Source organism: Dasypus novemcinctus, chromosome 21 (genome assembly GCF_030445035.2).
Source record: "Dasypus novemcinctus isolate mDasNov1 chromosome 21, mDasNov1.1.hap2, whole genome shotgun sequence".
In the NCBI taxonomy this organism is placed as follows: Eukaryota; Metazoa; Chordata; class Mammalia; order Cingulata; family Dasypodidae; genus Dasypus; species Dasypus novemcinctus.
Window position 1 is genome coordinate 12,900,410 of NC_080693.1, and position 27,611 is coordinate 12,928,020.

At 56.5% G+C, this 27,611-nt stretch overlaps 2 protein-coding genes across 5 annotated transcripts in view; one reads left to right on the top strand and one right to left on the bottom strand.

Annotated features, from left to right (window-relative positions):
* Positions 1-240: 240 nt before the first annotated feature.
* TMEM11 (transmembrane protein 11) lies at positions 241-13,895 on the top strand. The gene is made up of 2 exons (XM_004449691.4): positions 241-340; positions 13,032-13,895. The coding sequence occupies exons 1-2, from the start codon at positions 279-281 to the stop codon at positions 13,546-13,548; spliced, it is 579 nt and encodes a 192-aa protein (XP_004449748.1). The 5' UTR covers positions 241-278; the 3' UTR covers positions 13,549-13,895.
* Positions 13,896-18,122: 4,227 nt separating this feature from the next.
* Positions 18,123-27,611, bottom strand: part of DHRS7B (dehydrogenase/reductase 7B) — a 65,952-nt gene continuing 56,463 nt past the window's right edge. For 3 of the 4 annotated variants that reach the window (XM_004449694.5, XM_058283328.2, XM_004449693.5), the window contains exons 5-7: positions 26,290-26,382; positions 21,344-21,496; positions 18,123-19,041 (exon numbers count right to left, since the gene is read on the bottom strand). In XM_004449694.5, the coding sequence (XP_004449751.1) occupies positions 18,836-19,041; positions 21,344-21,496; positions 26,290-26,382 (452 nt within the window). In that variant the 3' untranslated portion in view covers positions 18,123-18,835. The remainder of the gene's footprint in view (positions 19,042-21,343; positions 21,497-26,289; positions 26,383-27,611) is intronic. The other variant, XM_023584972.3, reaches the window with a different exon arrangement.

A 27,611-nucleotide genomic window follows, 5' to 3' on the forward strand; every position in this document is an offset into this window, starting at 1 on the left:
ATTTGGGGGTTTTAATGTCTAAAAAAGAGCCCTGAAATAAGACTTTCCCCCAGGCTTCCAGCCCTCCCCTGCTAGAGGACTACATTTCCCAGGTGGCCTGCAGAAGGCGGGTCTTCCGGCTCGCGCGATGCATGGCGGTCGTTGTAGTTCGGCGGCAGGCCAGGTTTCCGCCTCCCGAACAGCCCCGGGGCCCGGGGTCGGACTACATTTCCCATCAGCCCGCCCGCGATCCCGCGGCCGCCTTGGCGCGAGGCATTTGCGAGCCGAGTGTCTCCAAGATGGCCGCTTGGGGAAGGAGGCGTCTTGGCCCGGGCAGCAGCGGCGGCAGCGCCCGAGAGAGGTGAGATCCAGGGCTCGCCGCTCCGAAGGGCAGGCGGCCCCGGCGCCGGGGAGCCCGGCGGAGCCTCCTGGGGCTGCAGGGCTCTCCCTGCCTCGGCTCCTCGGGCTGCCTTTTCCCGCCTGCCCCCTCCGTCCCCTCGCCGGGCACGGGGAATCCTGTGCGGGACCCGGGTGGGAACCCGCGCCCGTTCGCTGCGGGCCGAGGAGACGTCGCGGGGCGCGGGAGCGCGGGAAGCCGAGGGGGAGGGCGTCGGGGGCCGGGCGAGGGGGCCGTGGCCCTGCGGGGCGGGAGCCGAGGCCGGGCGGCGCAGGAGACTCGGCACCCCGCGCGGGCCCGAGGGACCCGCGTGGCTGCCCCAGCCGGGCCGCGGCCGCAGCTCCCGCCCGCCTGGCCACGCGCGTGGCGCGGGCCCCGGCGTGGCGAGGAGGGGAGCGGGCGGCCGCCCGGGGGCGAGTTTCCCGTCAGCGGCCAGGTGGGAGGGGGCGGAGGAAGGGGAGCCGTGGCTGGAGCAGGCTGCCGCGAGGGAAGGGCTGTGCGAGAGTGCGCGTTGACCCAGGGCAGCCGAACCCTCCCAGAGGGGGCTCTTCCGGGCCGGGCCTCGAGGGGCGATTCTTGGGCTTTTCGAGATCTCTCTGCGAGCGACCCTGCCGTGGAAGTCCTTTAACGTGAGCTTTGCTCATGATTGAGGTCTGGGTGGGGAGCTGGGAGCGTTTCTTTCAAGGTGGCTGAACCCTAGAAGATGAGATTGGCATAGTACTCGTGTTTCCTGTTGAATGTACCGTTTTTTTTTGCTCTGGAAGCAGTTTTTCACCTACTAGAAGCCACTAGACTCTGCTCAGCCATTAGAAAGTTGTATGCCGGTGGGGCCACTGGGATTAAACTGCTCTGTCCATTCTCTTAACAGCCTGATTGGTATGAAAGAAATCGGCAAGTGAGGAAAGTTTGTTTTGTTTTTGCTTTTTCCTTGACTTTTGGTGAGGGAGAATGTTAAACAGAAAAGTTTTCTCTTTCTCTGTCTCAGCTACTCCATTATTGCTTTTCTTTGATTCCATCACATATTCATTAGTATTATCGCTTGCAGATGGCTTTTCCAGCCAGAAGAGTTTTCCTGTTTGGCAGTTGTGATAGAACCCGTTAGCTTGCTTTTTATTCTTGTGCTCAGCATTATCCAGCATCCTCCATTCTGCCTTTCCTCTTCCTTGGAAAAGCAGTGGCAGGCAGATATTTTATGTTTTTCAAACTCTTAACAGATCAGACCAGAGAAAGAAGCTACCTTGATGCCTTCAGTATGGCCTTAAGAACTAGGAAACACTTTCAAGATCTTTAATGCAAACATTAAGCCTTTAGTAACATAAAATTCAAGTTCAGAAGTTTAGTTTAGAAAATCCAAGTATCAGGCAAAGGCTTTCCTACTCTTTGGATAAAAGCCTTCTTCCTCTTTGGATAAACTGAAAGGGCCAAATGGGGGGATTCTCTGGGCATCACTCAAGGGCAGTGCCAGCAGAAGTTGAGGTCTTTATTGATCCAAGAAAGTAGAACATACTGATCTTGAGGTTTTCTTTGGCTCAAGACAAGTGTTGATTCAAAACGGAGTTGCAAGCCAGCCTGAATTCAGTCCTTGACTGTTGGCCCTCACTTTTAAAAAGAATTTAAATTAGTAGCCAGTTCTAAATTGCAAGATTTCATATGAAACGTCCCCTGAAAAGCGCTTACCACCTGACAGCTAGGCTCATGGCAGGTCCCTCCCTGGCCTTTGTGTGGTGTCCAGGTTGCATCCTTAGGCCTGGAACTGAAGGGGCATTTGGTTTGTGGTTTAGCTGGCACCATCCGTCCTCTTTCCCGATAGCACCGTGTGGCTTTCCCCTTTTTTTTGGCCAGTGGCCCCCATTGTTTGCCGGTGCTGGCGGGCCCTAGCCAGGTCCTGTTGGAGGACTGAACCCAGCTTCTCTATGATCTTCCTCGCTGAGGGGGGTGGGAACCCGGCTCCGTCCTCTGTCCCGCCTCGCTGGCTTCGGGGGCACACCTCCATTCCTGCTTGGTTGTGGGGAGGATGGCTGGGGTGGGGCAGGCGGGATTGGATTGCCCAGCGCCATTATCCCGAGGCGGGAGTGTTGCTGGGTCTTGTGACTGAGCAGGCTGCTGATGGCTCTCTTAACTGACTTTGTTCATGTCCGGGTTGCGCCGACCCAGATCTCAGCTCGACACTGTAAGATCACTCACTGAGTTGCTGGTTGCACTGTACTTTATCCTGAAACTGAAGGAAATATTTAATTTGGGGCAGATGCTGGAGCAGAGCAACAGTTTTTGGCAAATTTCCCCACCTGCCAGTGGCCGCAGACTCTGAAGGCCGGCTTGTCTGTAAAGGCCTGCCGGGTGCCAGGCTCCCTCAGAAGCACCCGGGTCAGCTGCGTGTTAGTTACGGGCCGCTTAGAGCGCGGCCGCGTGCGGATTCTTGCTTTACTTTGCTGTTACGTCTAGAAGTGCTGAGTTGGTGGACAGTGGCCACGTGTAGCGATTCACTTTAAATTTAAGGGCTCAGCGGCCACGTTGTGACCTGTGACTCCCATACTGGGCAGTGTAGGTGTGGCTCATCTCCATTGCTCCAGAAAGTTCTATCGCTAGGATGGCGCTGCTCTAGATGGAGCTAGGAGGGGTGGAAATAGGAAAACGATAGCTGCATGTGTGTTGATTTTTGTCTCCACTCCATTAAACCTAGGGAGTCAGCTGTGTCTCTAATGAAGAACGTCAGACTCTGCGCTGTAGCCTGAATTCTTGTCCGGAATTCAGCCCGCTGGCAGCGAGCCCATACGACAGGATGCCACTTGTCCCGTCGGCGTCTTTGAGACACCCTTGCCCACCTAGGAAAGCACAGTGCAGGTATATGTGGGTTCCACCTCCACGGGCCGGCTCGGACCACCCCCATCCGGCCCGGCCTGCCCTCCTGGGGCAGCTTGTCTCCATTCTTGGGGCCCCCGCGTTTCCCTGAGTTTTTCGCAGTGGTGACTGGTGGAATGTGAGTGCAGCCAGTGCATGGAGATCCTTTCCTCGGAGTCCCGTAAAGAGGGACTTGACCTCCTGTTCCGGCTGTGAAAGGCCTGTGGTGTTCCGAGTGCCCAGGGGCGGGACTCGGTGTGCCAGGGCTAGGGTTCAGTCAATTTCATGGCCTCGTCCAGCTGAAGTAAACTGTCCCTCAGTGGTGCCACCTGCCCTTCTGGTGTGTGTGTTTACACGGTACCAGGGGTTGAACCCAGGACCTCGTACATGGGAAGGAGCTGCTCAGCCATTGAGCTACGTCCGTTCCCCCGTCTGCCTTTCTGAAGAGTGGAGGGGCGCTCAGGCCCAGCCAGCGTGGAGGGGGCCGAGTCCGAGGGCCTCTCCCGCCCGGGTCTGTGGGCAGATGGGAGTCTGCGGTGCCTGAAGGGCTCAGGGAACCTCCCGAGCCTTCTGTCTGGGGACCGGCCGTGCAGCCACAGTCCTTGGGGAAGGCTAGTCCATACTTGGTGGTCAGGACGGCTCTTCAGATCTGGGCCGTCGTAGAGCACATTCCCAGGAGGGGAAATGGTCTCTCCCCACGGCGTCCGTGAGGGCAGCCCCCTGGCTCCGGTGGCCGCCGCGCGCTTGACACCCGGCAGTGCGGCCCAGGAAGCGCGTGTTCTGTTGTTTCTCTTCCGGGATTTCACGTTGAGCGCGCGCGCCTCCCCCTGGGTGGTGCTCCGTAGGCGTCACTTTGTCCCACTCTCCCTGCCCTGCATTCCACCCCCACTGACGCACTCTGCAAGCGCCAGGGGCTCTCGGCCCCACTGGACTGGAGGGGAACTGGTTCAGAGCAACAGGGTGTTGGCCCTTGGACACAAAACCAGTTAGTGACGAGAGGCAGCAGGAGTCCAGGCCTCCTGGCGCCTGTGCTGGGGCTCTGGGCTCTCGTTTCCAGGGCAGAACTGCTGGTCAGTCACCAGGGGATGGGGGAAAGTGCTGTCGGCATCTGGCTGTCTTTGGAGCAGGTGAGGATGGCAGGGGCTCTGAACGTTCTGGGGCTGCTGGAAGCCCGTGCTCGGTATTAGAGGCAGCTTGCCCGTGCCATTCTCTCTTAATGGCCTTTAAATCTGCAGTCTAGAACTTCACTTCTTAATCTTCCTGCTTCCTTTTTGGGCTCCCTAGAAAGCCATTCTTGGTTAGCCCCGAGTGGGTTTTCCAAATCTGGGGTGTAGGGTCCATCGCAGGCCGTCACATGTTTATTAAGTGAAGAAAGTGGACGTAGGGATGCTGCTTAGTTCCTCAGGCCCCCAGTTCTCTTAACTGCTACCCTTCTATTCTCCTTGTATCACTCACGGCAGATACACCTGCACAGGGGTCTCCTGGGAATCTGCTCTGTGGGGATGTCTTGACATTACCTACTGCCCTCAGGGAACTTGGATTCTACTTTGTATTTTAGATGTGGCTGCTGGGATCTGGGGCTCCTATCTATGACATGCCTCGCATTATATTTTTTTATTTTTTCTCTCTCTTTTTCTTAGCATTGTATTTCTTAAAATATACCTGTAAGTAGTTTTTGTAAATCTCACCTTACCATCCCATTGGTTCACATTGGTATTTTAGCAGTACTTTCATTTCTGATACGTTTTCTTCTGTCATGACTTCTTTTCTGGAAGTGCTCTGGCTAGTTCCGGGGGAACACAAGTGAGACTCGATGGTGCGGTGGACCCCGTCTCCGTGTTCTCAGAGTTCCTACCTGTGGGCCCAGCGGCCTCCCAGAACCCTGAGCTGTGCGCCTGTCTAGGAAGCGGGTCCGCAGCAAGCCCTGGCACTCCAGCTGCAAGACCAGAATGTGTTGGTGGCTCATAGGTACGCTTGGCCAGTGCTAGGCGTGACCCTGCAGCCAGGAGAAGGTAGGCCCTGCGCTGCTGTGGCGGAGGAAGGACGCCGGTGGACGGAGTCATGGGGCAGGTCTTCACGGCCTGGACTCGGTGACGGATCCTTAGATGGGACACCAAAGTGCAAGCAACAAAAAGAAATACATTCAGCTTCATCAAAATAAAAAACGTTTGTTCATCAAATGACATTATCAAGAAAGTAAAAAGAGCTTTCAGAACAAAAAGAGGTGCAAACTGTGTATCTGATAAAGGCTTAATAAGGCAGAAGAGATAAAGAACTTTTACAAGGCAACAACAGAAACCTAAACAACCACTAAAAATGGGCAAAGGACTTGATTAAATATTTTTCAAAGAAAAGATACAGATGGTCGATAAGCACGCAAAAAGATGGTCAGTGTCATTAGGGAAATGCAGATCAAAACCATAGTGAGATAATGCTTCATATCCGCAAGAATGGTTATTGTTGAAGGACAGAAAGTAACAAGTGTTGGAAAGAATGTGGAGAAATTTGGATGCTTGCACACTGTTGGTATGAATGTAAAATGGTACAGCCACTGTGGAAAGCAATATGACAGTTGCTCAAAAGTTAAATCATGTGCCCTGGCAATTTTACTAGGTATGGACCTGAAGAAAGTGAAACCAGGCAAGTGGACTTGGCCCAGTGGTTAGGGCGTCCGTCTACCACATGGGAGGTCCAGGGTTCAAACCCCGGGCCTCCTTGACCCGTGTGGAGCTGGCCCATGCGCAGTGCTGATGTGCGCAAGAAGTGTCCTGCCATGCAGGAGTGTCCCCCATGAAGGGGAGCCCCATGCGCAAGGAGTGCGCTCCGTAAGGAGAGCCGCCCAGCGTGAAAGAAAGTGCAGCCTGCCCAGGAATGGCACCACCCACACGGAGAGCTGACACAGCAAGATGACGCAACAAAAAGAAACACAGATTCCCGTGCCACTGATAAGGATAGAAGCGGTCACAGAAGAACACACAGCGAATGGACACAGAGAGCAGACAGTGGGGCCGGGGAGAAGGGGAGAGAAATAAAAAAAGAAGAAAAAAAGAAAGAAAGTGAAACCAGGGTCTTAAACAGAAACTTGTACACAAATGTACAAAGTATCGTTATTCACAGTAGCCAAAAGGTGGAAGTAATGGAGGTGTCCTGCCACAGATGAATGGATAAACAAATGTGGTATGTATGTACAAAGAAATATTATTTAACCATAAAAAAAAAAATGAAGTTCTGAGACATGCTGCAACACAGAAGAACCTTGGAAACTGCTCGGCAAAATAAACAAGACACATACGACACTGTAGGATGGCACAGGAGATGTCTGGAACTGGTAAGTCTGCAGAGACAAAAAGTAGATTAGAGGTTATCAGGAGATGGTGGGAGAGGGGAAAGAACTGTGTATGTTGGGTGGCTATGGAGTGCTTGTAAATAAAATAAAGAACATACCCACTGCTGTGGGATTAGAAGGTTCACTCGCACCGCTCTGGTACAAGGAGGCATGTTCACACGTGGTGGAAGAAGGCACGCCACGTGCCGCTGCCGAGGGAGAAGGCGCGCGTCCATGCCCGAGTGGGAGGAGGCGCCCCGCACTGCTGCCGTGAGAGGAGGCATGCTCGCAGAGGTGACGAAGGGAGGCACGCCCACGCTGCTGTGGAGGGGCAGGCGTGCCACGCACACGCTCGCCGCTGTGGAGAGCGCAGGCGCACCACGCACGCGCTGGCCGCTGTGGAGGGGCAGGCGCGCCACGCACACGCTGGCCGCTGTGGAGGGGCAGGCGCGCCACGCACGCGCTGGCCGCTGTGGAGGGCGCAGGCGCGCCACGCACGCGCTCGCCGCTACGCACTCGCCGCTGCGGAGGGGCAGGCGCGCCACGCACGCGCTCGCCGCTGTGCAGGGGCAGGGCATCACGTATGCGCTCGCCGCTGTGCAGGGGCAGGCGCACCACGCACGCGCTCGCCGCTGTAGGGCGCAGGCGCGCCTCGTGCTGCTGTAGGGCGCACCGCTCGTGGGGCAGGTGCTCGGGGCCGCTTGGGGGAACTTGCTGACGTGCCCCTCCCAGGCATCGGGCTTCCCTGGGCGCCGTGGAAGCTTCTGGAGCAGGAAGCAGGCTTCCTTTTCTCCTAGGCTGCAGGGGCCAGCGAGCCTGTGGTCCCTTCACTGAAGTGAATACAGGGCAGTTGAGCGGAGTTTTTCTTTTTAAGAAGACTATAATTATTTTTTCCCCACTATAAAAGGAACACTTGAAAACAGAAAAGAATGAGGAAAAATAAAATTCTAAAGTCGGCTGTTAGGTCATCTGAAGAAATCACTGTTGACTTTTTTTGGTATGTAGCACCTTTGACACTTCCCCTCATATATTTTATCTTAGATTTTATAAAACCCAACATTAAACACAGCAGTGTTTATAACGTGTGAGGTGTAAAAGGTGATAAACGTGCTGTAGCACAAACGAGCGTTGGCAGCGTTGTGCCGAGCAGAGAGGCCTGCCACGAGGACGCGTCTCGTTTGGTTCTGTTTATAGGAGAAGTCCAGAAGAGGCACCTCGAGGGTGGCGGGCACCGGCGCCTGGACGGCGGGGCGGGTCAGGCGGGGACGCCCGGGCGAGCGTGCGGTGGCTGCGCCGCGACCCCACGTTGTGCGCCAGCTGGGTGAGCGAGAGGCGTGTGCACACCGCAGCAAAACGCTCTTTAGTGAGTGAACGGCGTCATGCTCCCCGCTCAGCTTGAGAAGTACAGCCCTACCTTGGTGCTCGGCTCCTTTGAAACTTGGCGAATTTGGTACTCGGTGCAGTTTGACGTAAAAATTTTGTCCCAGTTCTTGTCGTTTGTTTGGTCCTTGAGGCGCAAGTTGGAACTCGTCTGTGTCTGTGTCCTCGTGACTGGCTGCCCTTCCAGCCGAAACAGGGTTCCGTGGTGGTCATGCGGTAGTTCTTGCCCTCTGTACATCCCATTTCCTTCTTATCTTAGCCTCTGTGGCCGTTTTGTGTATTTTTGCGTTTTTTTTCTCACCATGAGTCCTAAGAAAATGAATATGATAGCACAGAGTAGAGAAGAAAATTACTTCGCATCCACCAATGAGCAGATAAAAGAATTAAGAGGTAAATGTGAGAGTGGTATTGGCACTGCTGGTCTTGCTAGGGAATATGGTATGCCTAGGACGCTGGTCTCAGCCATCGAAAGAATAGAGACGCACACAGCGAGTGGACACAGAGCAGGTAACGGGGGGAACGGGAGAAATAAAAAATAAATAACCTTTAAAAAAAAGAATAGAGAAGCAATAAAAAACGCTGATGTTGCCAGGGGAGTTAAAGCAGTTATTCCCAAAAACTCAAGGGAATTGAAAACCTGTTATTAAGTTGGGTAAATGAGAAGCAGATGGCAGGTGACAGCACGTTCTGGGGCCACATGCGAGGCTCGGGCGTGAGCAAGCCCCTTCCTTTCTCTTCCTTGAGCCCCTGCTTTCCCCTCCGCAGCAGTCTCGGGGTCGTGTGAGTCTTTGGGTGTATTTCCAGAGAGGGTCTGCTTGTAAAAGCAAACATGGACTTAAAAAATTACGCTGAAGATGGCTTACTCTACGCTGTTCTGTACCTCACCTTCTTCACTTAACCTTTATTCCTTGGAGCCCTTTCCCTCTCGTTCTTTAACGTGAGCCCTTCTTATTACGCCCTTGTGGTCATTTCACACTTCCACTGAAGAGCAAGAGCAGAGTCCTTCAGGGATCTAGAGCCCGGAAGACTCAGTGAGCTGGCGTGTGTTTAATCTGCCTCTGTGTTCCGTGGCTTTGGCCAGCCAGGCCCGAGGGCCTGCGGCCTCCGGCTGGGGGTCAGCTGGTCGTGCTCTGCAATGGCCAAGGTAACCTGCCCGACGCTTTCCTCCCTGAGGCCACGTTTGACCCTGAAGCACAGGCAGGCCCCCCGGGCGGGCACTGGGCTGGCTTGGTGGAGCCAGGACGGCTCTCCGGGAGCGTGCAGCCCCCAGGGTCCCCGGTGAGGGGTTGAGCGGGTGGTGTCACGATGCAGACCTGAGTCGGCGGCCCCCAGCCCTGCGGCGCAGCCCGGGGCTCCGTCAGGTGGTCCCACAGCCCTCCTCCCCGGGTGGGCCTGGCAGGCGGAGCCGGGCCCCCCGCAGCGTAGGTAGGAGGGCCGGCCGCTGCTGGGCGTCGGGAAGCTCCTCCTCGGTGCGTACCCGTGTCCTGGGTTTCCACCTTGCTGCCTCCTTCCTCGCACAGCATCGTGGAATCCCGAGACCCTCCTTCGCTGGACCTCAGCTTCTGTCCTTTCCCGCGGAAACCCGGAATCCCTGTGCTTACCTGCGTGCACCTGGGTTTGCTTTGAAGCAGACGTGGTCAGCCTCGGGCAGGCGAGCATGCCCCAACCCTTGGCAGGGTCCGCCCGGGCCTGCAGGCCGCTGGAGACGCGCTCGTGCCGCTGGTGCGCTTTCACTTTTCACGCAGTGTGCTCCTGGTTCACATCTGATGTGGTAGGACCCTCCAGAGAAACCACCGACAGGCGAGATGCATGTACGCTTCAAGGAATTTAGTTTAGGAATTGGCTCCTGTGGCCATGGAGATCGGCAGGTCTGAATTCCATGCAGCAGGATGCAAGTTGGAAACTGACCAAGGCAAGGTTGAATTCCACGGAAACCGAAGTAGAGCCCCCAGCCTTTCTCCCTGTGGGAAACCCTCGGAGGCCTCCCTGCCGAGGGCAGGCTCCCCTGGTGATTGTGGGTGCGGACAGCTGGCTAAGCACGTGAACCCGCCTGTGAAGCACCCTCGCGGTCAGTCAGGCCAGCGCTGGCCGAGGCAGCAGCGGGTGCTGGCCTCCGGGCCAGGGGCAGCCCTAGCGGGGCGCGCCCGGTGCCCGAGGTGGGCGTGCGCTCCAGGACTGGTGCCGCATGCGCCTTTGCTGCCACAGGGGTGGGGGGCCTGGAGGGAGGGCTTCTCTCCCCCACCTGCTCATCTGCGGTGGCCTTGTCCACCTGCCTGCCCCTGTGCCCAGAGGGAGTCCTGTCAGAGGGGCTGGGAGAGGCGGCGAGGCAGGGAGGCTGCGGGGCCCGGCTGGGAGGGTGGGCGGGCGGCCCAGCGCAGCTTCCAGAGCGGGCGCCCTGCTCCAGGTGTCTGCTGCGGTGTGGGGTGGTGGGGTGGCTGCCGCCACTGGGCGGGGAGGGCTGCCCCGGTGGGGTTCGGGCTGAGCACATCCCACAGCCCCAGCCTTGACCCGCGTTTGCTTTTGGCCCCAGCGGGAGTTGCTGCTCTGGGTTGTCCCGTCTTGTCCTGCCACGGGGCACAGCTGACTTGGGCTTCTTCTCAGCTTCGGATGATTTGGTTTCCCTTCCCCGCCCTTCGCCTGCCCCTCTGCCTCTCGGCCCGGCGTGCGCCCGCGTGGGGCTGCGTGCCCTGGAGGACACCGTCCTGCACATGCGCGCGCGGCCCGTCCACTGCCGAGGGCGCTTCCCGGCTGGGTGACCGCTTGCGCGTTCATCGCGCATGTCGGGCTGGAGCGAAGCTCTCCTCTTAAGCGTGCTTTTGCAGAAGGTGGCGCTCACGTCCTGAACTCTGTCTGGGAGTAAGAGCTGAAATAAACTCCCTCTCACGACCCCCCTACCAACTAAAACCGCTTGAAGAAGCTCCTCTAAGGATTTCGGGGCGGGAGGCGTGGACTTCTGTGGTTTTGTAAACTTGCGGCAGGTTCTCACGGAAACGGCTCTTTAATTTGTCCCCAGAAAGGAAGCACGTGAGGGCTGGCACTCGCAGCAGGCGGTTTCCACATCCCACCCTCAGGGCTGCTTGTCCCGCGACCTCGGGGAACGGGGCCCCCGGCGGCCGGCAGTTTAGGTGGGAGGTTCCCCGGCCCAGCTGAGGTGCAGGCCAGGTGAGCCTGAGCTGGCCCTTCACGGAGGTGGCACCCGGGTAGGCGGGCCGTCCCCCGCGCACTTGGCGCCGTGGTCACCGTCCATTGCCGGGGGCGTTTCCGGCCTGGCGGGGCCGCCGGGAGCACTGACTGCTGGCTACCCCCGCTGAGTGGCGCCTTCCTCGGTTTGCGTGTGTGTGGGAAGGTGGCTCTCCGGGACGGAATTCTGCCGAGAGGAGCAGAAAGGGCCATTCAGCAACGTCACGCACAGCGTCCCCTCTCGGCGTCCCTGGTCCTTCACACGGCCTCATCTTGGAGGGAGGCCTGAGGTCAGCCCAGTGACGAACTCCTGGCCCTCGTAGAGGCGACCCGAGCTGGAAGAGTCCTCGGTGACTGAAAGGAGCGTGCACCCTCAGTTCCCTGAAGCGTCGCCGTGGCTTCCCTGTAAAGGCTGCACTGCGCAGGCCGACGGCTTTGTGGGCACGGAGGCTTCCTGCCGGCCACCGGAGTCCAGGTCCCACTGCGCGCGTGCCAGCTTCAGGGCGGGCCACGTTTGGCCTGGCGGGCGGGCGGGGCCTTGGGGGCGGCCCTGTGGGTCAGCCTGGGGCTTCCGGGCTGTCCCCGAGGCGTTTGACAGAAGAGGGCGCTGGGCGCGGCCTGGGCAGCGGCGTCGAGCTGGGCCAGCAGCGTCCCTTCCTGTGGCCTGGACAAAGAAGGCTTCTTAGCAGATGGACGTAGCAGAGAGCTAAGAGAAAGCGCGTGCTTGCTGACAGTGTCAGGAGCGTGGGAGGAGCTGGGCAGGGCCGACGGGCAGAACGGGGCCCAAGGCGGGGTGGAGACCCCTGCTCAGGGGGCCGGGCGGGAGAAGGCGTGCCTTGGGCTGGTGAGTTCTGAAACAGCCTGGAGCGCCTCGGATTGTGTGGTCTCTGGTGCAGCCTCGTGCTGCCCCCCGCTTTCCAGAAGCCCTGGGGCCCTCTTCCACCGGTTAGGACCACATCGCCTAGCTCCCGGGCGTTGGGGCCCAGGCCGGCCCCTCGCGCAGCCCTGCGCCAACTGAGCCTTCCTGACCAGGGGGCGCAGAGCCTCCGCAGAGCTCCCTGGTGGCCTCAGGCTGCCCCGCAGAAGCACTTCTGCCTGCTTTTTCTTTCTCTGCCATGTGCCATTTAGCACCTAAATGGAATAATGCAAATTCCATGAGCGCGGGCACACCTGGGCTGCCCTCTGAGGACGGTGAGGACAAGTTCTCGTCCTTCCTCGAGGGGCTCCGGGCTCATGGACGGCCCTCCTGGAGGAGGCGGCTCTCCTGAGAAGTGAGAGCTGCAGTCTCAGCTGGGCCGCCCCTGGTGTCCCCACCCCATGCCTTTTCCCCGGGGCGAGGAGCAGCTGGGGCTCTGCAGGGGCCAGAGGCGCCTCTCCTCCACGCACGGCTCAGCCCTCCCCACCTTGTGGTCGGAAGGCCGAGGATAGCCCTCGAGCTTGCGGGCGCAGTGGAGCCGTGGCCTCGGGCCTGGACGCCCCCTGAGGACTCTCCTCTACTGGTCCTAACTGATCAGTGGCAAATTCATCCTGTGGGCAGCCTGTCACTATTGTGTGTCACCTGTGAGTCTGGGCTGAAATCCTTCCTTGTTCAAAACCCTGGGCTCTTTTGCGGGCAGACACATCTGCTCATCCGCTGCAGCAGCTAACAGCAGACCTGACAGATACTGCAGTGGGTCAGCCTCTTGCGGGGGGGCTCCTTTTTTCTTTCATTTTTATATTTCCCTACTTAATTCCAGAAAAGAAATTTGCTAATTATCTTGCATTTTGGCTTCTGCAAGAGAGAAACATAAGCAAGGTGGCGAGGTACCTCAAGTGTAGGTTTTCCGTGGAGCGAAGCCTCCTCGGGCCCGACTTCCCTGGGGGCGCCGCTGGCCTGACCACAGCTGAGTGCCCCCCGCCTAACTGCCTCTCTCCCTGCCCCTCCGTCCCAAGGGTGAGCCTGTCGGCCACGGACTGTTACATCGTGCACGAGATCTACAACGGGGAGAACGCCCAGGACCAGTTTGAGTACGAGCTGGAGCAGGCGCTGGAGGCACAGTACAAGTACATCGTGATCGAGCCCACGCGCATCGGGGACGAGACGGCGCGCTGGATCACCGTGGGGAACTGCCTGCACAAGACCGCCGTGCTGGCCGGCACCGCCTGCCTCTTCACGCCGCTGGCCCTGCCCTTGGATTACTCCCACTACATCTCCCTGCCCGCGGGCGTGCTGAGCCTGGCCTGCTGCACCCTCTACGGCATCTCCTGGCAGTTCGACCCGTGCTGCAAGTACCAGGTGGAGTACGACGCCTACAAACTGTCGCGCCTGCCCCTGCACACGCTCACCTCGTCCACCCCGGTGGTGCTGGTGCGCAAGGACGACCTGCACAGGAAGAGACTGCACAACACGGTGGCCCTCGCCGCCCTGGCCTACTGCGTCAAGAAGGTCTACGAGCTCTGCGCCGTATGATGCCGGCCGCGGCCAGCCAGCCCGAGGACGCGGAGCGCCGCAGGAACATTCTTTGCTCTGTGAAGCAGCAGAGCCCGGGAAGGTGTTTGGTTTCATATTTGTTATTTTTAAAAAAATAACAGAGCACGGTGTACCAAGGGTTTTTTCCAGCCCCCGACACTAAGATGCGGTCTCCATAACCCGCAGAGGTCTGAGGCTGTGGCAGGCAGCGGGCAGCGGGAGGCTGGAGCAGACGCTGCTGACGGGTGTGAGCGCGCTTTTGGGGGGAGGGGTCTTTAAGGATATTGTGTTACTGTGCCATCCAGAGCAGCCAGAAGCTATCGACCATTAAAATGACGAGAATTTCACGCTCAGGTGTCTCTTTCCGCGGCTGTCTCGGAGCGGTTGGCCCATCAGCTAAGGGCAGCGGCACAGGCGGGAGCGCGCACCCGAGTCAGGGTCAGGCCCTGCGGCTCGTCCCCCAGGGCGGGCGCGCTCGCTGTTGTCAGCCTGCGGCAGGGGGAGGCGGTGAGGCCTCCGGGTGCCAGGGCTGCCGTCTGGGTGCACGGGGGAACGCGGGCCTTCTCCAGAGTCTGGCTTAGAAGGACGCAGACGAGCGCTGTGTTCAGTGAGGTGGAGCCTGAGCCGAGCTCCCGCCTGGGCCGAGGGGAGAGCTCAGCCGTGTCTCCGAGACGCTGCCAGCTGGGAGCCGCCCTGCTCCGCGGGGTGACACACACGTGTCTTCCTCCCAGAGGGCACCCCGAGCATCTCTCCCAAGACCCCATAAGGCTTTGGAGAAAAGGTGAAGTCTGTTGCACAAGCGGTCAGGGGCCCGGCGCCTGAACCGCAGCTCAGCCACTGGAGGCCAGTCCTTCAGGCACAGCCAGGCTGGTTCCTGACCCCGCTGGGGAAGAGCCCTGGAGGAGCACTGTGTTCTCACCTGGGTGCGTGGGAAGGCTGGGGGGGCAGCAGGTTTTGTAGGGGAGATCCAGGCATTTAAAAGATTTAAACGGGCCCAGTAATCCACAGAGCTTAAGAACCTTCCATTTAAGCCCACAGGCCCTAGACATACTAGTCACTCCCTGTGCGCTGCTGGCAGGGCTAGGCACACACCGGTCTACCTGGCACTCTCAAGGTACCCCAGGCAGCCGCCTCGTCCGGGCAGCGTGGGCTCGCATCCTGGTGCCCTCGGGTGTCGCAGTGCCGGCTTCCAAGCCTGCTGGAGTGGCAGGTGTCTCTCCGAAGGGGAGAGTGCAAGAAAAGTCCCCCACGACCACGATTACGCGGGAGTTTCCCACATTTGGGGAAATCACAGGGCGGCACATGCAAAGGGCAGTGGATAAGCCTCGCCCTGCAAAACCACCGCCGTGAGCGGGGTCGTCCTGCCAGGTGAGTGTTGCAGGTGTGTTTATAACAGGCCGAGGTTTGCAAAGGGAGCCCCTTGACTGGCCCGGACACGCTTTCCTGCAAGCCAGAGGCCGTGGGGGAGGTGGCTGGAGGCAGGCCAGCTGAGCAGAGTCCTCGCCCACAGGTGCGGGCACGGGCGGTGCTGGCTCCTGCCCTGCCCTGCCAGGCTGCTCCAGACAGGCTGCTCCTGCTGGGCCAACCCTGATTTGCAGCCACCACCTCAGTGACACACCCCTGGCTGAGGAGATGGGGCCTGGGTCTGCTGCCCGCCTGGTTGGCCGGAAGGAAGCTGGGGAGCCACAGCGGTGTCTCGACAGCCTTCCTTTCTTCAGGGCTGGCTTTTCTTTCTGCCACCTCTCACTCGGACGACGAGATACAGAACACGTCTGGCAGGCAGGTGATGCCCATTCATGATGTGCGCTAGTGCCCACGGGGAAAGCGTGAAACAGAAAGCAAAAGGCCAGAGTACTCGGGCCCTCCTCTGCAGAGTTCAGAGAAGTCCTGCGTGCACCATTTCACGGTGCGTCATGAAACATAATGGAACTCCCCTCCCAGTTCCAGAGGAGGGCGAGGAACCTTTATGGAAAAGGCCAACTCGTTGGGAAGGGCAGAGGAGCAGACCAGGCAAAATGCAGCCTTCGCCACCCGCCGGCTGCCGGCTCCTCCCGCGTCTGGCCGCCCGGCTCGACCTCCTTGGTGCCTGCTGAGCAGGCAGGGTCCAAGGCTTGTAGCCCTGGCTCCATCCAGGGCACAGGTGCTGTCCGCAGTCTCCTGGTTTTCATTTCCGCCTCTGGTTTTGGCAGAAAGCACCAGCTAGCTGGCTTCTGCGCCAGCACCAAGGCAACACTGAGAGGCTTGAGGAGCAAAGTGGAAAGTGCCTTTGAACCTTATCAGACATCTGAAGGCAGAACTAACGAAAGCGGGCTTTCCAAACCTCCCCGCAGTCCAAGGGTGAGAGAGACAGGGCAAAGGAAACTTGGAGAGCAAGGAGAAACTAGAACAGCAAAGCAGATGTTCATGTTCAAACGTGCTGGGTTGAGCAATACATCAGTTATGAGCACGTCTGTCTAAAGAACATATGGGGCTCGGAATGCTAAAGTGGATGTGGCTCAAGTGATAGGGCCCCCGCCTACCATGTGGGAGGACCCGGGTTCCATCCCTGGGGCCTCCTGGTGAGAAAGGAGAAAGCGTGCCTGCGTGGAGAGCCAGTGCCGCATGAGCGCCCACATGGTGAGCCAGTGCCCACGTGGTGAGCCAGTGCCCACACAGTGAGCTGGTGCCCATTGGGAGTGCCCGTGCGGCAAGGCGAGTGCCCACACGAGTGCCCGTGCGTTGAGCCAAGTGCCTGCATGAGTGCCCACGCAGTGAGCCAGAGCCCTCGCAAGTGAGCCACACAGCAAGACGATGACGCAACAAAACAGAGACGAAAGGGAGAGTCAAGGTGAAGCGCAGCAGAGACCAGGAACTGAGGTGGCGCAGTTGACAGGGAACCTCTCTCCACATCAGAGACCCCCGGGATCGAATCCCAGTGAATCCTACAGGAGAATGACAAGAAGAGAAAACACAAGAAAATCACACAGCAAATGAACACAGCAAAAACAGCAGGGTGAGGGAGGGGAAAGGGAATGGGAGAAAATAAATCTTAAAAAAAAAAAGACAGTGGAAATAACTTGGAAAAGAATTCCTCCACTTGGCACCCTGGCATAGGAAGGCGTCACCTAAGGAAGCCCGCTACTGTGTAGGAAGGCCTGGTCTTAGCAAGTGCCCTTTGATGTCAATCCACATATCCTACATGACAAAGAGCTACGAAACGAAAGGCTGCTCAGAGGCACTGGTCCCTTTCTGCAGTGCGGCTTTGCTGGCAGTTGGCTGGGGGTGCCATCAAAGGTGTGACAGAGCTGGCAGGCTCAGTGGGCAGCCCCACGCCCACCCCCACCAGTGCTGTCTACAGGGAGGGACGTGTAAGACTTGTGTACACAGCGCTAAAGGATTCTGGGTCTCGTTTCGGTCTCTCTGAGGCCAGCACGAGCATGGCCAACGCTGAGTCCCCTCTATGACTCCGACAGCTGCCGGCCGCAGGATCAGCTGGCCCCCGACAGCCTCTGGCACATGCCGTGTCTAGCTAGATGAGAGCAGCTGCTCCGGTTTGTGTTGTATTGTTTTGTATTTATGGCCTGTGATGGGTTTCCATATATGGCAGAATATAAAGTTTCTAAAGTTAAGCTTTAGAGAGTGTAGTTTTTTTCAAATGTTGCGTAAATAACCGCACCAGCGGTACTGGATACAGCTGCAGTGCCAGGGTGATGTCCAGCCCGAGAGAAGCCCTAGCTCTGGGCTCTGGGCACCAACGCCCACCTGTGAACTAGGAGCTTTCCTCACCACCGGCCACGGCGGCTCCACACCAGCCCCCGGGGTGACATGCCTGCCTTTGATGGAGCGGGCTGCCACTGCACTGGGTGCCTCGGAGGCCATGTACCTCATCCGTCTCCAACTGCTGACCCTTTAATTTAGTGGAGAGAAAAGATAGCAACTGGGCCCGGGCCTCTTGAGGAGACTGCCCTTACCAGGCTCGGGGCCGTTTCCTGCGGCCGTCTGGGCGCCAGGCCTTCCCTGGCTCTAACGGCGCCTCTGACGGGAAGACCAAGCTCCTCTCCTTCTGTTAGGAGGTAGAAGGTTCAGGTGGAACATGGAGACCCGCCTGTCACACCTGAAGCCGTTTCAGCCGAGGCCTCCTGCAGCGTCCAGGCTGTGTCGCCCCCGGCGTCACCAGATCCGAGCACCTGCTCCTCCTCCTGGTCCTAGGACACACCGCGCCGCTGCGCAGCCCGACGCTGGGTGGGCTGAGGCTGCCTGGTACCTCTCAGGGCGTAGCTGTTTGAGAGCCAAGCTCCATCCAGGCAGGAGTTCTGGTGGAAGGGCCTGGGATGACATACTAGCAGGTTTTTTAAGTCCCATTCTGGGAGGTCTAAAATGGACCCACCAAAGAGAGTTTCAATGCTAGGAAATTCTTCCTAAACCTCAGAGCTGCATTTGACCTCCCCAGTGAACCCCAACCATGTATCTTTAACAAACCTGGAAGGTGAACGCAGGCTTGCTTTCTGGCTCCAACACCAGCACTTACAAGTAGCAAAAGGGACCATTTCCACCAGGAGGGTAGGTGCTGCTTTTGGAATCACTCCCTACCAGGCCAGTTTTTGGAACTTTTTATTTTCTAGAGGACACACGGGGCCCAGGCAGAGGCCCTTTCCTCCCTTTGGGCTGCTGACCGTCCTTGGCTCAGGGTGATGGCCAGTGTCCTGGGGCTTCTGGTGAGTCAATAGGGCATTATGACGTCCTCTGAGAGCAAATGCTGCCGCGCGGGGGAGATCAGAGACTTTTTTTTAATGCTGCCTGAGCTGTTGAGCCCTGAAAATGGCCACAGAGGGAGTTCTCAGGACTGCAGCTTCCTGCCTTGAGTACCGGGGGCAGGCTCTGCCAGAACGAGGCAGGTGGTCTTGGGTACGTCAGAGGTGAGAACCACAAGGCAGGCGCTCTCGTGACGTCTGATTCCAAAATGGGAATGATTTCTAGGAGCTGGCAGAGGCTGGGGCCCAAAGGAGGCGAGGTCCTCCCAGCCCTCGAGGACTACAAGGCTTGTCTGTTCCATTCATTTATTTCACGTTAAGACCGAGTGCTGTGTTTATTCCTCAAGTTCTCCCCCTCACCCGGGAAAAGCCGCTCGCTGCCCGGTCTGGCTCCTGTTCTCTGCCAGCTGGGCCAGCGGGTGGGCAGGAGCAGTGCTGCTGCCGTCTCTCCCCCTGGTAAGACAAACCCCCACCAACGTGCCCACCACCGCCGTCCCTGGACGAGAGCAGCCCAGCCTGGAGCGGTGCCCGTCTTCCGCCCCGGCTCCGACGTGGCTCTAGGAGTTCTTGGACTTCCGCTCCTTTCTGGCCCTGGAAGCCATGAGCCTGAAGAAGAGCCCAGGAGCCAGAGTCCGCAGATAGATGGCCAAGAGGGGCAGCAGGTCGGCCAGGACCACGTCCTTCTTCCTCTTCCCCACAGCGGCAATAACCTCTTGGGCCACCTTCTCAGGGCTCTGGCCGTGCGCCGTGGTCTCATCCATAACTAAAATCAACAAAAACAACAGAAGGAATATGAGGATGAGGTCCTTGGAAGCAGAAGTCCTCTCAAGGACTGGCGATGGGGAGCTGTCGGCTCGCCATGCCTCAGGCAGCGGGCCAGGCCAACCCCCATGCTTCCACTCGCGGGAACGCGTGGGAAGGTGGGTCGGGGGAGCCCCGCCCCGCTCAGGCTTGAGCTTAGAGCACCCTCCGCTCTGCCTGGCTCCCCTCGGCTCCAGGCCTGTCGCTAGCCGCAGGTGCCTTCACAAATGGCTCTCGGGGGTCGGCAGGCAGTTCCCGTGCTTGAGCATCATCACCGCCCCCAGGCCCGAGACAAAGAGGCTGGGGCAGCCGTTACCCTTGACGACAGAGAGAAAACCAAGTGACCTCCATCATCAGGATTCTGAGGAAGAAAATCGTTTTGCCCAAATACAAAATAGAAGGGGACTGACCAGACTCAAGGACAAGGGAAAAAGACCTAGGGGTCACGGTGAGAAGCCAGCAGGCAGGGCTGGTCATGCCGCAGGGTAGTTTTAAAGGCACGTACGTCACAGCCTGGCTGATGCCGGGACGGCAGCTGCTCTCAGGCCCAGATGGGAGCACACTAGGGCCTTCTGGTCAACCCAACAGCCACAAGCAGATGGAGAGCACTAGAGTGTACACCCAAGAAGGTGATGATTGAAGGGCTGAGAAGAGAGACCTGAGGAGAAGGACTAAAGGAACAAAGGTTATTCAGCTTTAAAAGGCTGAATAATTCAGCTTAAAAGGCCGATGCAATTTAATCGTGGCTTCCAAATAAATGGCAGGCTCTGAGACAGGGAAGGTCAGCCCTGTTCCCCATCTACTAAACACGGAAGAGAGAGCCCTGGGATCTGGGCATGCCTGGCCGGGGCCTTCCCAGCAGCGGGGAGAAGGGCAGCGGGCAGCCTGGGCGGGGAAGGGCCCCTTCGTCAGTGCTGTGCGCAGAAGAGAGCCCTCCTGCTTGCCGCTCCCAGGTGGAGGCACATCAGCCCAGACGGGGGCTCAAAGCCCCTTCCCACCAGCGCAGGCTCCTCAGCACACCCCAGGAGCTTCCTGACTGGGACGGTCTTGCCTATTAGAACACCCATTTCTAAGCGTGGGTGCTGTGTAATCTAGTCTGTCCTGGGTGGCCTGGCCGCAGGTCCCCCAGGAGGTGGGGAACATGACCTCCATATGTACTGTGACCTCACCAACAGTGGAAGCAAAGGACTGTGTCTGCAATACAGACACACATCACATCCCCTGGGGCAGTGCGTTAACTGGATAAGGAAGAAGTCTGTGGTTCAACTGAGGGTTAACGGAGTCAGCCAAGGGGAGCTGGGAGGTGGAAGGTCAGTAGCAGCTGACAATTTTGCCAGCAGAACAAGACGAGTTGGGAGGCACAGAGGGGAGGCCACTTGCACAGACCATCAGAGCCAGCCTTAGGCTGTTCCCTCCCCAGGACCTGTTCTCACTGGGTTTCCATGAACGCAAAAGAAGAGCAGGTTTCCAGCTGCTGTTCATTTTTAAATGCCACCAGAGAGGACTTTTTTAAGTATTAGCTCTCTGACCCCACACCTCTGTGTGCTTTCTGTTGTAGGGAGAAATGACCTGCTGAGGGCACAGGCTGGGGCAAGCCTGGCTGGGTGGACCAAGAGAACACGTCCAGGGACCTGGAACAGGGGGGACAGTACTTGAGGGTGGGCAGGCCCGTCTGGAGCCCAGGAAGGCACGGCAGCCCCAGCAGGTCCACAGCCCCAGGTCAGCTCTGACCTCAGAGGCAAAAGCCACTGGTCTCTACGAGTGGTGGCTGCAGGCCAGCTCAGCTCTGCCTCTGCCTGAGGCAAGGGCACGTTGAAGCCACTGCTCTCCCCTAAGACGGAGCTGTTTGCTTCAGGCGCCCTGACACTGGCCATTTCTCAGGCCTAATGGGTAGGGGAGCTTTCGTGAGGCTAAATCACTTGACTCCTAACCCTGACAATACTTCTTGGCCTTGGAATCTGGAAATGAGTTATTTGGAATTTTGGCTGCATTTCAGCTTGGGCACTTGCTCTCTTTCCCTCAGAGTCCCAGCTACAGAGGCCCTGTTTCAGAAGCTGCAGTGGTTCATGCTCCGACTAAGGGTGGTTCATGGTGGGGGTGAATGAAGACTGACAGTTCGTATCTGCAAGCAATACCCATGCACGATCTTTTACATAAGTTCAAAAAACTATATTCCAAATGACGACAGCCAGGGAAGAGCAGCATGTGCCACTGTGGCTGAATGAACAGCTTTTTACAGAAGAAAAGAGAAAGCTGGGCCTCACCTCCATACCTGGACCCATCAGCAGTGATGGCATTTACAGAGAGATTGGTCTGGATGTAGCCTGGGCTGATGACAGTCACGTCGATCTCATACTGCTCCATCTCGGCGCGCAGGCAGTCGAAGAAGGCCTGGGTTGCGTGCTTGGAGGCTGCATCTGCAAAGTGTCGGCCCAGAGAGGAGCAGGTGAGTGCGCCAGAGTGGGCCACAGGCCGGAGGCCCGCAGAGCTGTCCGTCCACTCATTCACTCACTCGTGCTTTCTCCAACTCTACCTTTATAAGTTGATTTTATCATTTAAAAAAAAGATCTTGGATTGGATCCTGGGAAAGAGCATTTTTTTTCTTATAGAGAACATTATAGGGACAACTGGGAAAATATGAATAGAGTATAGATAATAAGCCTTTATTGGCGGTGGACTTGGCCCAGTGGTTAGGGCGTCCGTCTACCACATGGGAGGTCCGCGGTTCAAACCCCGGGCCTCCTTGACCCGTGTGGAGCTGGCCCATGTGCAGTGCTGATGCGCGCAAGGAGTGCCCTGCCACGCAGGGGTGTCCCCCACGTAGGGGAGCCCCACGCACAAGGAGTGCACCCGTAAGGAGAGCCGCCCAGCGCGAAAGAACGTGCAGCCTGCCCAGGGATGGCGCCGCACACACGGAGAGCTGACGCAGCAAGATGACGCAACAGAAAGAGACACAGATTTCCGAGCTGCTGACAACAGAAGCAGACAAAGAAGACGCAGCAAATAGACACAGAGAACAGACAACCGGGGCAGTGGGGGAAGGGGAGAGACATTAAAAAAAAAAAAAGCCTTTATTTCTTGATTTTGATCATTGTGCAGGGTCCTTGTTCTTAGGAAAAACTGAAGGAGTTAGGAGTAAAGGAGGATCAGGTCTCCAACTCTTTCAAATGGTTCAGGGGAAAAAATTATGTATCTGTGTGCATATACATACACATTTATACATATACTACATATACATAGGGACACACAGAGAAAATATGATAAAGCAAATACAGTAATTGGATCTGCGTGAAGGGTTTTTGGGAATTCTTTGCAATTCCTGCAACTTATCTCTAAGCCTGAAATTATTCAAGTTAAAAGTTCAAAACATTGCCTCCTGGATAAAATATTCAAATAGTATGGAAGGGTAAAAGCAAAAAAAAAAGTCCTCCGCCTGCTCTCCAGTTCCATTCTCCAGAGGTACCAAGGCTAACAGCTGCTCATGATTTGTTCTTTAATTTACTATGCAGGGTGCCTAAGGGTCACCTCCTGAGCGCCTCCGTGTTGCTCAGTGTGGCCTCTCTCTAAGCCAACCTCAGCATAAAGTGCACTACTTCCCCCCGGCACAGGGCATGTGGACATGTCTCCTGGGGATGAGCCTCCCTGCATCAAGGGGTTATTACCAAGCGCCAGCTAGCGGTGTGCCTGGAAAAAGACCGTGGCCAAAAGGGGAGAAGGTGAAGACAAAGGAGTTCATGTGGTTAAGAGGCTTTAAAGTGAGTCAGGAGCTCATTCCAGGCTACACTTAGGCCTCTCTCAGCAGGATCTCATTGGCTCCACAGTAAATATTTCTTCAAAATAGCGGGGCTCCTGAGGGCTCTGGAGACATCCAGACACTGTAGGCAGGGCAGTCAGCTCAGGAGTTTGGTGTCCTGCCAGTGGGCCCTACTTTGGAATTTATGCGCCCCAGTGTGGCAGAGCTGGACTCAGTTGTGATTTCTCTACACATGGCTCTTCTGCCCCTTCTATATGAACCTACATGTTAGTACTAGAGCTCGTAGGTGTATGTCCAAGAGACTTAAATCTCTTGGGCCCTGAATCTCAACAGAGTGGCAACATCTATTCTCTAGTTCATTGGACTCACCCAGGAAAACTAACAAGGAGTTGATGATGGGCAACAACCATCTCAAGGAACTGAGAAGAGTCAACTGCAAGCAAGATGGTCCCATCCATGTGGCCCATGGGATCTAAGCCCCCTCCTCAATTAGAGGCAGAGTGGGCATCACCATCCCAGAATCCTTAGGATTGGGGAATGAACGATGGACTAGAGAAGACTTACTGTCATTCTACTATAGACTTATCGTGATTCTAGCAATGTAAGGACTTTTTTCACTGATGTGGAGGCAGTGGCCACTGGAAGTTCTGAGAGGAGAGAAAGGTTAAAATATGGGTAATTTGGGGGCATTTTTGGGACTTGGGAATTGTCCTGAATAACACTGCAATGACAGATAGAGGCCATTATACCTGTTGTCATAACTTATAAAAACATGCGGGGGAGAATGTAAACTACAATGTAAACAATTCAGCTTAGTGGCAGTGCTCCAAAACGTGTTCAGCAGTTGCAACAAACATACCACACTAATGAACAATGTTGTGAATGTGGGAAAATGTGGGCGGGGTAGGAAGCGGGGCATATGGGAATCCCCTACATTTTAAATGTATCATTTATATAATTTAAGTATCTTTTTAAAAATTCTTTTAAGTATATAAAAAAATACTATGTATATAGACATGATTTTACAATAGTGGTTTTTATTGTTTTTCCTGAAATGAGATCATACAGTTCTTAGGTTCCTGCCGTGGCATTTTTGGAGCCTGATGATGCACCTTTCTGTGGTGGCCCCCCAGCCCTGCCTGGCTGGGCAGCCCTGGTCAAGGCGTCTGCAGGCTGCTGGTTTTTGTCATGACACAAAGCGCTACCTGTGAGCATCCTGCACGCTTCCTGTAGAGGTCCCTGTCCCCATGCACCTAACTGGCAGGCGTTCACCTGGGAGAGCTGTGGCGCTCGCTGTCTGTTAGAAACAGTCCTTCTGCCTTCTGAGGACTCGGCCACCCTGAAGGAGCTCTCAGGTGAACATGCTGACTCTCCAAGAACACACTTCGGGAACAGACTGGCATCTCAACTCAAAGTCAAGAGTTTCCTTCCGCTCTGACCTCTACAGGTTTTGGCCTCAGGAAAGAAGGGGATCCGTCAGCCCAGAGAACTGGGAGGGAAAAGCCAAGGGAGTGTGCAAGTCACACCTCAGCCCTTCTGCGCCTGCTGCCCGAGGCCGTGCCTGTGCTCCGGCTCAGAGCTGCTGGGGCTGCACGAGCAGTCTGTGGGGGAGGAGAGGGAACTGCTCCTCTCAGCTGTGATTCCAGGGTGCAGTCCAAGCCTGAAGGCTGCCACATTTGGTTCATCTTGGGGGTCCCCAAAAACAGAAGTCTGCACCCAACAACTGAGTCTCCCAGAGCACTGAGGCAGTGGCCCTCAGCCAGGCTGTGCTGCCTAAATCCTCACAGGAGGTAGCCCACGGCCGGGAGTGAAGCACGCCATGTGGGCTGCCTCACTGCACCTCTCCCCAGCAGGAGGAGATGCTGCTGCACCCCCATTTTACAGGCACGAAGACTGAGACCCATCTGGGTTAAGTGACTGCCCAGGAGCCACTGCCAGGCCCGAGTGACCTACTGCGGGCAGCAAGCCAAGGCACTAAGTCAAAATAAAGCACACAGGAAAGCTGCAAGAGGAACAGTAAAAAGAACACTAGATATCTTTTACCCAGACTACCAATTAATACTTAACCTCATCTGCTTTTCCATTTGTCAGTCTATGTATAATAAACATATTTTTGTCCTGAACCGTGTGAGCGGGCTTAGATTGCCACAGTTGTCTCATCCTATCAGAGTGGAAACAGAACACTCGTGAGTGGGGAGATAACAGCCACAGAAACAAACATGGCACCAAGCTGCAGAGCTCAATTTACAGAGGACTTTCATGTCGAGTTGTCTCATCACATCCTGGAAACAGCCCTGTGAAGCACACATGAGGATGGGAAGTCTCAGAGTTCAAGCAAATGGGTCAGGGATGGGAAGCAACTTGTCCAAGGTCATATAACTAGGACCAAATGGCAGAGCTGGGATTCCTTTCTTGAGAAGACGAAGTTTTTGTTACAGCTCCGGTTCAGATAACCAGCAGCCTCCTGCATGGAACTGGATGTCTGCGACTCCTGAGAGGGCGCCACCGCTCTGCCCACCCTTCCTTCCCTGAGGAGCTTATCTCTGGGAGGTGGGTGAGGGTGGGCGAGGCTACTACAAGTCAGTATTCCCTAGCAGAGGGTGAAACAAAGAAACGAGTTACAGGGGAGATGGGGAGTTTAAGTCTTAAAAGAAAGAAACCCCCCGGATTCTGTCTGTCTGCTGGTGCAATACGATGACAGACAGATGCATGCATGCAGCTAAGATGACAGACAGCTAAGACCCTGGCAAGGTCGGTCCCTACGTGGGGGGACAGCGTGAACTGCGGGTCACCTTGGCAGTCTTCACTGTTTGGTCCTATCCAATATGTCCACTTCTTAGGACTTACCTTTCTGAAACCCTCCTGTAAGTGCCCAAGATAGGAATATTCAGAGATGTTCTTGGCAGCACGATGTTGCTAATGGTCAAATACTGAAGGGGAAAAATCTTCTGCTGTCCACTGGTAGGAAGATGACTGAATAAATTATGTCCTGTCCACTTGACAGGTTACTATTCAGCCATGTAAAAGGATGCGGTAAATCTGTGCTGTGGTAGAGAGATACATCGTCCAGGGGAATAAGCAAGCCACGATACGGTCTGCTAACAGCGCCCTGTCCTCCTGAAAGCCCCACGGCCTGTCTGTGGGCGATGGAAGCCAGCGATCCTGCGTGGCTGGCGTCTGTGCCACGCGCAGCGCCTGGTGCCACTGCCGGCCCTGACCGGGCTGTCTCCGTCCTTCAGGTGAGGACCACAGTGTGGGGGACACCTGCCCAGGGTCACCCAGGGCGTGGGGTCTGGAGCGGAGCGGGGGTGTACGCCCAGGCATTCGGCCCAGGGGTTCACTTCCTGTTTCTCTACTGAGCATTTCTGAAACGTCTGAATTCAAGACACTGAGCATGTATTTTTATTATCAGGAAGAAACAAAAACATTTTGGGCACAGGAGGAGGAAGTACTCACATGCCGACCGGAAAGGAATGCTGATTTTGCCCTGAATGCTGCTGATCACAACGATGTGGCCTTGTCTCCTTTTGATCATGGAGGGCAGCAGAGCTGAGGAAAGAGGGGAGGGGCTTCAGAGGTGGGCGTCTCTTCCGGGAGAAGACGGAGCCGAGGCTGGCTAGAAGCCCTGGAGGCTGGAGAAGGTTTCCTGGAACGCTGAGGCCTCGGGTGCCCAGCAGGAGGCCGCCAGGAGGGAGGACGGGCACAGGGAGCAGGGAGGGAGACGGAGGGTAACGCTGAGTGCGGGATCCGAGGAGGAGCTGCTGAAGCCCTGAGCCCCAGCCCCTTGGAATGCGGCCTGGTGTGGAATCAGGGTGCCAGGCAGAATCAGTTAAATTAAGGAGAGGTCAGACTGGAGCAGGGTGGGCCCCTAGCCAATGTGGTGGTGTCCTTGTAAGAGGGGAAGGGCCAGAGAGAGACGGGGACGAGATGGCCACGTGAGGACGGGCAAAGCCTGGGATGGAGTTACGCTACCGCGAGCCAAGGAGCAGCAAGGAGCACGGGCCACTGCCAGGAGGCGGGAGGCGGGAGCCAGGAGCCAGGCGTGGAGCCGATTCCTCCCCAGAGGCGCTGGAGGGGATGGGGCCCGGCCGACGCCCTGCTTTGGGACTTGTGGCCTCCAGGACTGTGAGTCGATAAGTGCCTGTTGTCTGAAGCCACTTCGTCTGGGCACTGTGTTATGCCAGCCCTCGGAAACAGACTTTGGTGCTGGTGAGCAGGGTGCTGCAGTAACATGTACATACCAATGTGAACCCCGCTTTGGGAGTGGGTAATGGGTAGAAGCTGGAAGAATTCTGAGGCACTTGACAGCAGAAGGGTACATTGCCTTGAAGAGACTGTTGGTAGAAATACGGATGATAACAGCATTTCTGGTGGAGATTCAGAAAGCAGTGAGGAGAGCTGAAAAGAAATTTTGTCATATCAGAGAATCCATACATTGGGAACAGAAAGTTGCTACAAATAGGAACATTAATTCTAGTGAGGCATCAGATGAAAAGAAGGAACATGCTATAGGACAATGGAAGAAAGGTGATGCTTGTCATAAAATGGCAGAATTGGGCTGGATTGTGTTGTTAGGTAGACAGTAGAACTTGTAAGGGATGAACTTAGACATTTAGCTGAGATTTCCAAGCAAACTAAGTGCAGCTTGGTTTCTCCTTGCTGCTTGTAGTAAAATGTGGGTAGGAAAAGATGGTAGCTTGGGGCTATGTACCCCAGAAAAACATGTTCTTAGAACTTAATCCAGGGAGCAGATGTTGCGCAAGCTGTTGAGCGCCTGC